This window comes from Lycium barbarum, chromosome 11, assembly GCF_019175385.1.
Source record: "Lycium barbarum isolate Lr01 chromosome 11, ASM1917538v2, whole genome shotgun sequence".
Lineage (NCBI taxonomy): Eukaryota > Viridiplantae > Streptophyta > Magnoliopsida > Solanales > Solanaceae > Lycium > Lycium barbarum.
The window spans coordinates 14123741-14139917 of NC_083347.1; the positions used below are offsets into that span (position 1 = coordinate 14123741).

The 16177-nt window shown below is 31.6% G+C and overlaps 1 protein-coding gene across 1 annotated transcript; it reads left to right on the top strand.

Moving 5' to 3' along the window:
* The first annotated feature begins 8062 nt into the window (after positions 1–8062).
* LOC132618931 (wax ester synthase/diacylglycerol acyltransferase 4-like) lies at positions 8063–14005 on the top strand. The gene is made up of 5 exons (XM_060333917.1): positions 8063–8336; positions 9299–9883; positions 10962–11315; positions 12387–12524; positions 13559–14005. Exons 1-5 carry the CDS (start codon positions 8139–8141, stop codon positions 13715–13717), a joined length of 1434 nt encoding a protein of 477 aa, XP_060189900.1. The 5' UTR covers positions 8063–8138; the 3' UTR covers positions 13718–14005.
* The last annotated feature ends 2172 nt before the right edge of the window (positions 14006–16177 follow it).

Consider the following 16177-nt stretch of genomic DNA (forward strand, 5'->3'; position numbering starts at 1 on the left):
ACTATTGAAATTTTAAGCAAATAATTCGGGTTGGCCATTCGACCCAAATTAATGCCAAGCGCTAACCGCCCAGCCATTCACTACCAAAAAAAAAAAAAAAAGGATAACTTACATAAATAACTACCTTTTAATGCCTGCTTTCTATCTGTAGCTACCATTTTGCTATTTACAATTCGAGCTACATTTAGGGCATTTTCGCTGTATTTAACTGTATTTCAGTGTATTTGAATACATTGTTCAGTTGTATCCAACCTTATTTGATGTCATGTGTATTTGACTGTATCTGGATACATACAACCTTAATTTCTTTGAATACATGTATATCCAAAATAATGTATTTAAGTGCATTTAAATACACGACGGGAGTTGTGTATTTTAGTGTGTTTATATATTGATGTGTCTTTTTGTTTTGGGTATAGTTGAATGTATTCGACTGTATTTGTATGTATTTCAACAAAATTTTACATGCAAAATTTCAAATACACTGTATTACTTGAAAAATTGTATACAAACATATGTACATAGATCATTCACCCAACACATACAGTCAAATACATCTAGTCTGCCCAAAAATACAATCAATCAACGACTGTATTTGACTGTATTTCAACAAAATTTCTGATGCAAAATTTCAACTACATTGTATTTACTCGAAAAATTATATACAAACATATGTACATAGATCATTCAACCAACACATACAGTCAAATACATCTAGTTTCCCCCTCCCCCCCCCCCCCCCCCCCCCCAAAAAAAAAAAAATCAACCAATGACCGTATTTGACTGTATTTCAACAAAATTTTATATGCAAAATTTCAAATACAACAAGGAGAAGAAGCCATGAATTCCGGTATCTGTCAGATCTGACAAGCATAATGACAGTGGAGGAGGCAATGACGTTTTGCAGATCTAGTGGTGTCGTCGTGGAGGAGGAAGAAGCGGAGGGGGAGATGTGGCCACCATTGGAGCAACAACACGTGAGAAATCTAACTTGACCGGAGATCTAGTATTTGGCCGCAGAGATGGAAAAGACGGCAACGGTCTAGGGAGAAGAGAGAGGAAAAAAGGAGAGAGGCACCAGAGAAAGGGAAAGACATTTGATCGAAGAGAGGAATAGGGAGAGAGAGGGGGGAGAGAAGGGGGGGGGGGGGGAGGGAGAAGAGAGGAATAGGGGAGAAATACAAGCCTAAGCCTAATGTATTTTGGTATAGCTATGAATGGTAATTTGCAAAATCACTGTAACTATACTATCAATAATTACCTCTTAGAGGTAGCCATACCAATTAATTATTCCAAAAAATAAATAAATCAGACTTTCGTGGAAAAGAGCAAAAAGTCTTCACTAAAAGGTTCGCTACAAAAGAACATGACTATTGTGGTGACTAAAGTCGCCATTAAAGATCGAGGAAACAAATTCATACTGAGCCCTTTAAAAAATATCCCAAAACTTGTATAATATGTATATAATTAGTAAGTATACAATAATTATGCATTTATTAAACATAAATTATACACCAATGATACATTTTCTAAGTATACATTAATAATACATTTAATAAACAGAAGTTATACGTTGATTATACATTTATTATACACAAATTATACAACAATGATAATTTTCTATACATATACTTTAGGGATGCATATTCTATACGATAATGATACAATTTCTATACGTGTGATACATTTTTTCTATACATATACAGTTCCGATACATATTCTATACAACAATGATACATATACAATAGTGATACATATACAACAATGATATAATTTATATACATATGCTGGAATTATTTGAAAAATGGCTAGAAAATTGAATTATTTTGAAAAGACTAAAAAACAATTTTTAAGATTCTTAAGCCATCGGGTGTCAATAATTTCACCCGGATGGCCATTTGTGTCCTTTTCCCAAAATAGGGCTTTTTCATTTTTGTCCCGTCGGTTGAAATTAATTACGGGGACTATTTTTATTTTATATATTATATGTATATTTATGTATATTATTTATATATATTATACTTAAATATACATAACTTATACATTTGCTCGCTATCTCGTAGATTAGATCACCGAAAGACGTTGGACTGTAATTATCTCTATATTGATATAAACTAGTTTGGGAAATTCTCTTGGGCTACTCAAAACTTTGTGGGGAAGGACATCCACCCAAATCCTAGTGGGCTTTGAAAGAAAAATGGGCATCTTAATCTTCTGTGGAGAAATAGTTAACTTTTGTTAAGTAATATAGTAATTCTATTCTGTGGAATGTAAATTTTGACTCATTTTGTAACAATATATTGAGGATTATAATAAGACCAGATTAAAGTCGATATGTGAGGTTGACTTATAAATGTAAAGTGAGTGCGAAATGAAATTAAGATGAAGTTGATCGATTACATTAGTGTTGCGTGTTCCCGTTGTAAACATCTTTGTAGTATTTTTTAGTTTAAATCTTTGATAAGCCGCCTCCGCCTTATAATTGGTTTGAGTGTGATTAAATATACTTATATGATAATTTGACATGTTTGTCTGACTAAGTAATTACTTGATCAATATAAGATTGAATATAATTAAAGGGGCCAATCACCTCTCCTATTCTCAAAGGGAAGATGAGATTCCATATAATTACATACTAAAATTTTAAATTCTTTTATTTATTTTTCAATATTTTCCTTTTCACTCTTATATTTTTGTAACTTCTTATATTTTGTTTCTTCCCCTTTTTTTTTTTAAAAAAATCTTCTTACTTGTACTATTCAGGGACGAATCTACCCATTAAAAATGGGTCACGTGAACATGTGGTCCCTTAAGGTTGTGGGATTGAACCCTACTAAATGCACAAAAAAATTAAGGTGAACTCATCCCCTTGAAAACCTGGATTCGCCTCTGATACTATTACCTTTTTTATGAGGCTCGTATATTAAATAGATTATTTATTTCCTTTTTTTTCTTGTTGAAATGAATATTTTTCTATCTAATAAATATTGGTTAATGGTTGATTGCCCACTGGGAAGTTACCTTCTTTTTTATGCTTGTAAAAGGCCTTGCAGATGAGAAGTGTAAAAAACACACTTGAAGAAGGAAAGTAATAAAAAAATTTGCTCGTCTCTTTCTCTATTTTTCTTGCTTACTACACTTTTATTTTAAAACAGCTGGTGGTTGAGTAGATTAATTAATCTAAAGAAAGGGTCAATTTATTAGTGGAATAACGTGGAGGAGGAAAATTTTCAGACAATTGGCTCAATAGCTCGACAATCTTCCAATCCCCAAGAAAATGACAAACACACAAGAGAAAAATCTAATAATTGTACGTTTCAAAAGATAAACTCTCTTATAAGTTTCTTTTTCTTCAATGACCTCAGTTGGAACGGCATTAATTATCGGGTTATTTGCACAAATAGGACCTTCGAGTGCCACAATTCGGATTTTTGCTTTGTTAAAAAAAGGCATAACAATAACTATTTTGCCAAAAACTGAAATACAATCTTTAGTCCTAGTAGATCGCTAGAATTTCTAATTTGATATTGAGCAGGACTTGCCTTAACAACATATAAAAAAAATCAGTAAACGTTTTTTCTTCAAAATTGATCTTCCAAATCAAACTCCAAATCTAACACTCAACCTTAGTTGTTCCATTATTAGTTCTCCAGCTTTCATTTTATGGGGCACCATGTTGAATCATATATGTATGGCCATGAGAAAGAGGGGAAGAATAAGTAACGACGTAAACCGTAATTGCGGGGACACTTGTTAAATCAATCAACAATCACCCACCAAACTTGGTCTTAATTAGTTTATGGATTTATCCTATTACTCAATTTTATGGTAAACTTGTACCCAAATTTTTGCAACAAAAATTAAATAGGATATGAAAGGTCATACTTGTGATACGTCAGCTTTATTTAGACCACAAGAATAGGTGTCATAATTATTGCAATTACATTTGGAAGATGAGGTGTCTCAATTAGTCAATTAGTAAAGTTTTCAGGTTTAAAATTCATTATTATAAAATATATAGTAGCTGTTAGATGTATCCATTTTTGGGGTTATCTATATGCCCCTTTTTGTCGCACTTCATATGTGCATTGACAATTTGTACCACTTTTCTTCACACTTCCTTGTGAGTTTGTACTTTTTTTTAAAAAAGAAAAAATTCGCTTAATATTGGAATGAAGAGGCAAATTTAAGATTTAGATTTAATTTACTGTATTTTAAAAAAATGATGTATGATAAGGAATTTAATGTTTATTAACTTTTAGGGTATATATACTTCGAATGAAAAATATTGAGTTCAGTTGAACACGCGCGTAGAGACTATGCTCTATCTAGCTACTGGGTAAAAACTTATCTGGACCAGGTGTTTAACTTAACCAATGAATGCAAGACATGCGTCTGTTATACTCAAATTTATCATTTAATTGTGATTAAGTAATATGAACTTTTATTTAACTACGATTAAAATGATTGGTTGGATGTAAATAATCGGTGCAAGTATCTTATCAGCGGTTGTAGGACTAACATGGGCAGAGGTAGAAGCATAGATATGGATTTGGTCTAACTCCGTAGCTTTGCTTAAACAATTTATTTGTGGTATAAAATGTATTACATATATAAATATATTAAATCTGAAACTCAATTATTAGTACTTGTATTCGTTTTATTAAAATTCAAAACCCATTCAAAGTCTTCACTGCACTTCTAAGGACCAAACAATGTCTATAGTAGCATTTATTATAGACATTATATCAGCATAAAGTACGTAGATGATTGGCAATATTTGATTGGAATTAAAAAGAGCACTTGAAAGTTCTTAGTTGTGTTTGGATTATATTAATTATGTATGAACATGAATTTTCACTTGAGAAAAATAGTTAGGGGCCATTTGATTGGAAGGTTAAGTCTGTTATTTCAGTATAAAATTTGGGATTATATATATATATATATATATATATATATATATATATATATATATATATATATATGGTTGAGCGTATTATTTGATATCAGGATAAAATTTTTACCATAATCATGGGGTTATCTATTCTATATATAAGGTGGGAAGGATAATCCTAATTATAATTGTAAGATCAATCTAGATTATAAATCGAGGGTAATCTGATTTTGAACCAAACTACCCTTTTTATAAAGACGGATGAATACTCTCTCACATTTCTTTTCCAAAAAAAGAACTATGAAAAGCACTTAATGTTTACAAGACACTCATATGTTTGTCAAAATCAAAGCAAATAAATATCTCCATCACAATCTATATATAATATAAAGCTAGGCATAGACAATCCTATGTGGCACTTCTCTATGACCTTCATTGACATTTATCTTTTTTCTCAATTTTTTGACTTTTCTCCTATTTTTCTACACCTATATGCTACTAAAAAAAAAAAATTCAAAACTCAATTGTTAAAATAATTCTCAATATGCGTAACTCACTTTTTGCAATACTCAATATTGAATACTGTTTAATGCATTTCACTCTCTTTAGTAACCTTTAAGACCATCATTATCATTTCATGAGTTGTAAAAAACCTCCATCTATTTGCATTCTCTAATTAAATAACATGTCTCCTCCACTTTCTTTTACCTAAATTTTTATGGTTTAATCTATATTTATATATATAATAAAGTTAGGCATAGATAAGGTGATGTGACACCTCTCTATGGCCACCATTGCTATTTATCTTTTTTGTGATTTTTTTGCCTTTTTCTCCTAATATTTCTATTTAACTTATTTTTAAAAATCTAAAAGTGGCAAAATGATTATAATTACATTATTAAACGAGGAAGCAATAATTGCAGTATTAAATTGAATGAGGGTGTGAATTTATCAACTTTAGACGTATATGACAAATAATTAACATGATGAAAAAGAGCAATAAAGTGCATTAATGGTTGAAAGGATTGTCTTTAAACCCACTCAAAAACGTTTCAGAGGTTAAATCTGATGGTGAATTGAATAGTTCGAATGAATTTGTATCAGAAATTTACATATATTCATTGCAACTTTTCAAATTCCCACATTTCTTAAGCCATAAGAGGAGTTAAAAGAAAATAATTTAACCTGTTCCTAAAATTGTAACTGTATACTACTATTTATATTTATAGCATTAAATAATTTTCAAACATAATCTCCTCAATTACTTAATTAAACGCCAAAAACGTTTAGGAAATGAAAGATCACAAAACTATTAAACAACGTGGGTTTTTGGTTACAAAGCTCTTTGGATGAATCTCATTTACTCTATGCTCTCTCATATCTATATAATTGTTTTCACATTATCATCCACCAATTAACAATGGTTCCATTTATCATTATTAGTGATTCAGGGGGCTGAGGCATGAGGACAAGGTGAGATCTAAGAAAGTTCTTGAAACTTTACGAAGGCATTTGACGCGGCTTACTCTTACAAAAACTTCACTCTGCTTACTATGATTTGGGTTATCTTTATGTCAAAGGCTATGGAGTGGAAAAGAGATGGATAAAATTCTATTTTTCCTTTGTTTTTTTTTTAGACAAGGTAAATGCACAAAAATCCTTTCTACTTTTAGTTTTAGTTCAACAGTTTGACGTTTATTTTCATGTTGTAGGCTCTATCGAAAACGTTATCTCGAATTCAGTTTATCAACAAGTAACTCTTTCTTGCAAACAGAAAAGTATTTCGTGAAGATCGGAGACAATATAAAGGCTGGAGGCTTTGACAACCGAGGATCGTGCATATTAAAAGTTATGCCCAAAAAATACAAACATTCTATTAGCCATTTAAAAGGTAATTAATAAGGCATTAATCTATCTATGCGTTGACAATTTGTAGATGTTTCTATGAGGACATGTAATGTGATAATTTATGAAAATAACATGTGACAATAGTCTATATGCTATATGATCATATAACTTAAATTTGATTTAAAAAAGTAGAAAACATAACTCATTGCATCACTAATTTTAATAATTAATAATTCTGATTTAGAGCGTGGAAATCATTTATTGAGAATTATTTGAATTATTAGCTCTTTTTAAATGATGAAAATGGTGATTATTAGACTGATAGAAAAAATATTGTTTGGTAATTTAACGTATTTAAGATTTTTGTTTGTTCTTATAGATTATTAAAAACAACAATTTTAGAAGTTCAAAGTAAGAATTTAGAAGAGTACATAGTCTCATCTTAGTCTGAGAGAAAAGGAAAATAAATTTGTCAGATAGATGGTAATTATTTTTATTTTTAGGTTTTAAATGAAATTAGTTTTCGTTCCTTCTCTTCTAAGTTTAATTTGTTAACTAATGCTATTACAATTTTGAAAAGTTATATATGTACTATTAGTGAAGAGCATGATAATCAACAACTAGACGATAATCTTTTTTTTTTAAGAACTTTAATGATATTATTTTTTGTTGATGTGCTTAATCCTTGGTAGGGAGTGCTATCCCCGAATGGACCCTACGCGGCGCAAATCCGGATATAGTTGGGCTCCAATGCTGATATCAGAAACCGGATGGGAAACCAAAAATAATGTTTGACATTTTATAATTTTCAAATATCATGTGGATACTCACTAATTTTTCTTCCTCAACTTTTGTTATTATATCTAACGTAATAATAACATGCTTTCATAAAAAATGCTTTAGATGGGTTTCATTGATAATAATTTAAATTTTATCTATGTAATTAGTAATTTTGATACTTCTATTTTTAGTTGTTGGACATTCTTAATATATTAAACTTAAATATACTTTATCAATAATATATGACAAATTATACATTATATAGAAGAAGGCAAATAATATGAATTACTTCCAAAAGATGTTAGTGTTTTGTTTCTCATAAAAAGAGGGATAATATATGAACTTATTATTAGTTTGATTATCTTTTTATAAATTTATAGATACTTTTTAAGACCGTGTGAAGCGATTTACTAGTTAAATATAAAGCCAATCAAGGAAGACTTTTTCAACTTAAGCATTATTATCACACAACGTGCACGTGATTCATTTTCGGATTATAAGCCACCGCCTAACATCTATTTAAATACACCTTACATGCCAAATGCTAATTAAACCAAGTGTTACGGAGTACTCTTTTGATCACTTATGAGCTACTGAGAAATTATTAATCAAGAAAATGGACATATCAGTGGAAGAAGAAGAAGTATTTGAGCCAGCAAGTCCAGGCTCTCAATATTTGAATAGCTCCAACTTATCACTATCTGTGATTGCTGTGTTGGAATCAAAAATTCCAATTGAATATGAAGAGTCACTAGCCATAAATTTACTCAAGGATGTATTTGTACCTATAAATCCACGGTTTTCCTCAATCATGGTGAGCTCTCTCGTCTATTCCCTCCCCCTCCCTCCCTTCCCTTTCTCTCTATTTTAATATGAGATGCCACAAAAGTTAGAGACAGAGCGGAAAATTATATTGTGTAAATAGAATAAAAATAATTTTTTGTATATATATAAATTGTTGAATCCACTCGACATGAGGTTTTTTATGTGTGGTGATATAGGTGGCTTCAAAATTTACTTTAGGTTGCAGGTTTGAACCAGAGTCACGACATAGCTAGCTAGGTGAATTGAAGGGGGTTCAATTGAGTCATTTCTATAATTAAATTATATTGTGTAAATAAGGTGTGTATATATATATATATATATAGGTGGCTTCAAAATTTACTTTAGGTTGCCAGAGTCACGACATAGCTAGCTAGGTGAATTGAAGGGGGTTCAATTGAGTCATTTCTATAATTAAATTATATTGTGTAAATAAGGTGTGTGTGTATATATATATATATATATTATTGTATATAAATTGTTGAGCCTCCTTTAACATAATTGAACATTCTAGTACAAAGTAAGGATGTTCAAAATTATTTTAAATGACATGCTCAGTGACAGATCCAGAATTTTCATTCAGGGTGTTCGGAAAAAAAAAAGTTAAATACAATTTATTCAGGGCGTTCAAAAGTTAATATATGCATATAAACACATAAAATTTACCCTATATATATCCTGTAATTTTTTGCCGAGGGCGTTCGGGTGAACACCCTCGACAACATGTAGATCCGCCCCTGGACATGCTCAGACCTCAACTACGACATTATAGCAACTTTTTGAGTCTTCTTGTACCGATTAAATTTCTCATTTCGTTGCTTTTTGATTCTAGTGTGAAGTTTTAAAAATTCTGAATATGTCACTCAATCAAAGATATTCTAGTAATTCTTTTAAATCTTCTTATATCAATTAAATTTTTGACTCTGCTATTGATATTCTATCTTTTCTAAATAGGTCACGGGAAAGAAAGGAACAAGAAAATGGAAGCGAGTCGAAGTGAACTACCAAGACCATATCAAAACCCCAGTATTTCCAACTCAAAAGCCACTCAATTTCTACGACGAGTGCTTCTCAAATTACATATCAAACTTGACCGTGGAACAATTCCCACAAAATCGACCACTTTGGGAAATTCACATATTCAAATATCCAACAAGTGATGCAGCTGGAAGTATAATTTTCAAACTCCATCATTCACTTGGTGATGGATATTCATTAATGGGAGCTCTTCTTTCTTGTTTACAAAGAGTTGATGATCCTTCACTTCCTCTAACATTTCCATCACGCCAAAGAACGAATTTGAGTAATTCGAATAAAAATCGAGGTTTTGTTCGTATTTTTAAAAGTGTGCCTAGATTTTTCAAGGGAATTGCGAATACAGTGTATGATTTTGGATGGACTACTTTGAAGAGCACTATGGTTGAAGATGATCGGACGGCGATTCGATCAGGTGATGGCGTTGAGTTCAGGCCGATTGCTTTCGGTACCAAAACATTTTCACTTGATAGCCTTAAACAAATTAAGGACAGCTTGAACGTGGTAAGTATTCATGATATTTCGTTTATCCTTCGCTCCAAAAAGAATGATAATTTTTTTACATTAATAGTGTGTTTAATCAAGCTAATCCTTTTTCTCTAAAGGATTCTTGAAAGGAGATGGAAAAAGAGAAATTTCTACTATTACTTGGATAAGAAATTTTATGGTGATGCGACATACATAGCGTGCTATAGTAAATCTGTTTTTAGTTACTAAAGAGAACATCTACTTTTATATTTAGGTGAACAAACGGGAGTTTTAACTTAAGTTGGTACGTGCGAATCTTCAAATGAATTGCATACATGTGTTTGTGCTTTCTTGAAAAGTAAATAAGTTTGTCTAACTCAGAGGTGTCGTTTTGTCTTGAATTGAAGCTGTATACATCGATAGTGACTAAACTTTTTGTGTTATTAGGAGTATATATAATTTACTTTGTTACATATACTCTCTCCATGTCAATTTTTTTGTTCTTATTTTGACTTAATTTGACCTAGCATGAAGTTAAAGAAAGTAAAGAATAATTCTGAATATTGTGATCCTAAGCTAATTAAAGCTATGTATTATGTACAAAAATATCCTTTAATTTTGTAATCTTAAATATGTTATGCTGTAATGTTGAAATGAAACAAACTAAAAAGAAATTAAGACAAACAAATTAAAAAAGGGCGCATTACTTACTATTTTTTAAGTTATCAATTAATGCTATTAAATAAAATTATCTACAATTTGACTTGAAAATGCAACAATTTAAACCGTCAATGCAAAAATGTATTCCCGGCTTGGTTTGTGGTTCCGTCTAACTTTAATTTCTTTTCCCTAAGTCGACATCTCATTAATGAATATTCTGTCTGAAAATATTTACTCAATGATCTGACGTATAACAATTAACAAACCTCTTATCACATGTTAAATTATATTGCATGTATATAAAAAAATTTACACAACGTTGCGATAATAATATCAAATTTTTAATTATTCTCCGTTAATTCTTTTTTACACAAACTACTATAAGTCTATAAAACAGTCTTCCACTTGCCCCCCTTTTATTTATTTTTACCTTTTTGGGTGTGATTTATGACAGACAATAAACGATGTGATAACGGGGATAGTGACATACGGAACAAGATTATACATGCAAGAGGTAAACCAAGAATCATGCAACGGAAAATGTAATGCTTTGGTTTTATTCAACACAAGGGCACTTGGTGGTTACAAGTCAGTGAGTGACATGATAAGACCTAATTCTGATATGCCATGGGGAAATCACTTCACTTTTTTGCCTGTCTCATTGCCAAAGTTATCTAGTTTGGCTGATGGTAATCCTCTTGGCTTTGTTCGAAAAGCTCATCGAATCATCGAAAGGAAAAGAAATTCTGGATCTATTTGGCTTACTAGTAAATTGCTTGATTTCTTGAGAAAGCTAAAGGGTCCCGAGGTATGTTCTCTTACACACGTTATGGAAAAATCTCGGTAAATTAATGCTTCTTACTGTAGTTGTTTCGATTTACGTGACATAATTTGAATTCATATGGAATTGTAAAAGATACGAAGACTTTTGAAACTTAGGCCTAAAACATGTCACAACTTTCATGTGACTAAGTAGACATTTGGACATGAATTGAGTGATATTTTTAAAAAAATAATGTAGTATTTGAGTTAACATTGAAAAATGGTATTTGAAGTTGAAGTTATGTTTAAACATGCATTTCACTTTTTTTTTTTTTTTTTTTTTTAAAAAGGTAAATGTTGCAAGTGGAAAAAAGAACACTTGAAATACTAGTCAAAACCAATTTTTCAAATTTGAAAAACTCATCTTTAAAACTAACCAAAAAATTATTCTAATGGGTAGCCAAACTTTGTTTCGAAAAAAAAAGGAGAAAAAAAAAATTCATGTCCAAATGAGTCCTTAAAACTTTTGAAACTTGTCGCTCTAAACATATCACAACATTTGTGCCTAGAAAAGCGCAAAGTATACTAATTGTTATAATAATTGTTTCCGAAATTAGGTTTATCTATCATTTTTTGTGGAATGAACTAAAATGAAAAATATGTCACATATATAAAGTGGAATAAGGGGAGTATGCAGATTCAGGATTTTCACTCAGGAGGTTCGAAAAATAACAAAAGTTAAATGTAAAAAATAATATTGTTGATGGGAATCGAGCCTACGATGCTAGAGACAATTTTGAACACCCTGGACCATTTGAGCTAACTTTGTACATATGTTCAGGATGTTCAAAAGTTAATATATGTACATAAACACAGAAAATTTATCTTATATATACACTGTAAATTTTTTGCCGAACACCTTCACCTCCACTTAAATCCCCCCTTGGGGAGTATATATTATAATTAACATCTAACATTTATGCCCAAAAAACTTTTATATTCTCTATTTTTGTCATATTACAACGTGTTTAGCGTAAGTTACTTTACAATCTTGTACGTTATGTTCTGGTTTTGATTTATTGTTCGGAAACACTTCAAAATAAATTTCAAATTTCAGGCGACAGCTCGATTTATTCATGGAACATTGAAAAACACAAGCATGGCATTGACAAATTTGATAGGGCCACTGGAAGAGATGGCTTTGGCTAATCATCCTGTTAAAGGATTGTATTTTATGGTGACTGGTGCTCCACAGGTGCCTTCATTATTTTCTAATCTTTCTTTAATTTGAAATTTCTTCTGCAAAATATGTCGTAACACCATAAATTATTGTTAAGAAAATGGAGATTCAATCTAACTCAACCTAGAAAATATTACTTATGAGGTGAGAATTGTCTTATACCATATGCAAAGATTAGAATAACTCGTCTCCTCAACAAACATTGAAGGACTATAACACCTTCACACGGATAGAATTGAACATTTGGAACATGGATCACTACTAAAAAATTTATTATTTTCCCACTGAAAAATATTCGGTGGTTATTTCTCACTGAATGTCGGTGGGAAAAACCTAAATAATAGTGTTTTCATATGGAAAAATTAGGAAGTTTCCCAACGTTTCAATGAGAACCTGTTTCCTACCATGCGTTTTCCCTGATTCGGTGGGAATGAAATGGGAAAATCATGTTTTATAACACAAATTTCTCACTGAATGTCGATGGGAAAAAACTTTGTTTCTAGTAGTGGATAATATAACATATTTGTCCAACATTATATTGAATAAGTCAAGAATATGAGTGACTATCTTACGCACCTCTTGTTAGATCTAGAAAATGTACATTCAAGTACAATTCAATCCCAAAAGCTAACCAGGAGGTGAGATTAATTGTCCAAAAGTCTGAATTGATGATCATATAAAGGATATTCATGATTGAACGGGTGTAGAATAACGAAGAATATGTGCTAGCTAATGCTAATTATTAAAAGGGCTTGTAACATATTTGGCCGCTCGACAAAATAATTATACCCAATAGTCAAATATACTAAACATGTATGTACTCTAATTTATATTGATAGCTTCCCATCAAAATAATATTCGATAAATGTAATTTTTTTTTATATATTAACATATATACATATAATATACATATTTTATGCATAATTCGTGTATATTTTTTGTACATATGGCTAGCGATTGTAATTATTTTTTACGAGCAATCAAATCTGTAACTTTCCTGCTAATTAACAAACCATTTAGCTATTTGTGTGTTTGTTTTGTTTCTGCAGAGTTATTCAGTGACGATGGTGAGTTATGTGGATAAGCTTAGAATTGCAATCGTAGTGGAGAAAGATTTTATAGATCCAAATAAGTTGAAATCCTGCATTGAGGTTGCTTATGATTCAATTTTCAAGGCTGCAGTCAACTCTTCTACAGTGGTAAAATAGGAGCAACTCACTAGGGTTAATTTCACAAATTGTCATATATAACGGGTTCTCCATTTTTTCCCAAAGGTCATTTGTTAAAATAAAAATAAAAAAGTGGAATGTGCCACTTCAGCAAAAAATATTTAAGCCAACCGAATGTTTACATTTCCGCTATCGTGATTATTTTATCACCATGGTGAATTGGTGACAGTGTTGTAATTTTTATGTTATAAAGCAAACCTGTGTAATATTGATGTAAAGATGTATAGGTTATAGAAGCCTATGATTTTATGTTCTTTTTATTTGATTCATCATGACCTTTTAAATATTAGAAATATCTACTGAGTTTTTGTCAAAGTTCGATATAAGTATACATGGTATCTTGCAGTGGGGGAACCACATTGAAGTTCGATATACATACCTCTTGCTCAATTTTTTTTACTTATATTCTACATATATATTAGAAGCCAAAAATAATAGTAAAATGCATGATAAATATAAGGGTTCAATCCTTTTGATTTAAAGACAAGTTTAATATGGTCCATTTTTATAAAGTAGAATCCCCTTAATGAAATCTTTGGCTCCGCCACTGCCCACTAGTATCATGTTCTAACTAATTCGACTTGTAACTCTTACATGACGCTCTAAAAAGTACTGAAAATTAATCGAATCACCCCGATACTAAAAGAAACCGAGATATTTGGGACGGATTCAAAAAGTGTAATTGTGATTATAGAAAATAAAGTAACCGAACATAATTGTTATGATATAAATTTTATAAAATAATCAACCGAACCAAAATAATTGACGCCCACGACTATATGCAAAAAGGAGGCCTAACATAGTAATTTATCTTCCAGAAAATTGCATGTCGTTACCGCATGTGCTCTATGGCTTTCAGTTAATTGGATCTCAATAGTCTCATTAAGGTCCTCAGTCAATTCAAATTAGAGTCCGCAATTTAATTGACCCAAAAACTAAGAAAGTGAACCAAAATACCCACTAAAAAAAAGTTACATTACTATCTTTTGCGCATGAAATTTCTGCGCAAAAGGACTTAACAATTAACGGCGCTGTTAAGTCCTTTTGCGCAATAGGGGTTAATTATTTACTATTTACAACACTATACTCACTTTTGACCGCTTTATATGACACACTTATATTGCGCAACATTTTGACCGCAAAATATGACACACCTATATAACAGAACTTTTATAGAACTCTTTTGGTTAAGAATTTTTATATAACTGATCATTCGGTTAAAAAACTCACATTTTAAAAATGCCTAATTCAAGATGCTTGATTAAAATATAATAATACGTCATTCTTTACAAGAAGAAAATACTTAAGATTCACAATTCAAGACAATTCGAATACATCAAAAATAATTAAAATACATTCATAAAATCATGAGGTTCTTCAACCACGAGAGGCTCTTCCACTATGAGAGGTTTTTCCAACACCAGAGGTACTTGCACCACCATGGCCCCGTAGGTTACACAAACGCTTATCATGGCCAAACTCCTTACACGTTGAGCACCTTCGAGAGTATATCATATCCGGAACATCCATTTGATTGGGATTCCGAGTTCGTGCGTTAACACACAATTTACGGATATACTCTTTGTTAGCAATCATTGAAAAATGGCTCATTTGGCCAATAAGCCTCATCACCAAATGGGTAGAAACTACCGGCATACACATTAAGATAACTTTTGACGCTATATTCTGATGCCACATAATTTGATACCTTTTTCCCAATTGCTTCGAAACACGTGATGGCATGAGAACACGGCATGTGGTATGATTGTCACTTACCACAACAACACGTTCTCGTCATCTCATAAACGGTATGAATATTACCTCCCTGACCTTGGTAATAACATGTCCTGACTTCAAATACATGTTCAGCATAGTTATACTCTACCATCTTGTGTAGCTCACATTTTTTCCTATGATGCTCGAACATTTTTGCAGAATTTGGCATCCATTTCCCACCATCTGCTAATATGGCTTTGGCCTGTTTTGTTCTAGCCACAAACTACTCCACAACTTGCTTGTAAGTCATTCTCACCATTGCAGTAACGGGCAGCCCCCGTGCAGATTTTAGCAAACCATTGAATGATTCCGAGCTGTTTGTTGTTAGCATCCCCATCTCCTGCCTTCATCCGCATGTAGTGCCCATTTGTAAATGTTGATTTTCTTCAACCAATCATATGCTTCCGGTTTCACTACCTTGATTATCTCCATCCGCGCAAGAAAATTTTTTTCTTCATGCGCTATTGCAGCCGCCCACATCAATTTGTTTAGTGTGCTGTTTTTAAAGGCCATTTGGAAATTTTCCTTTATGTGCCTTAAACAAAAGCGATGGTAAGCAAAGGGAGGCTGCCACCCCGCCAAATTAAGCATATTGTTCAGTATGCCCTGATGTCGAACAGATAGCACGCATATGCCCATACGATCCTTAATAACATATCGCCT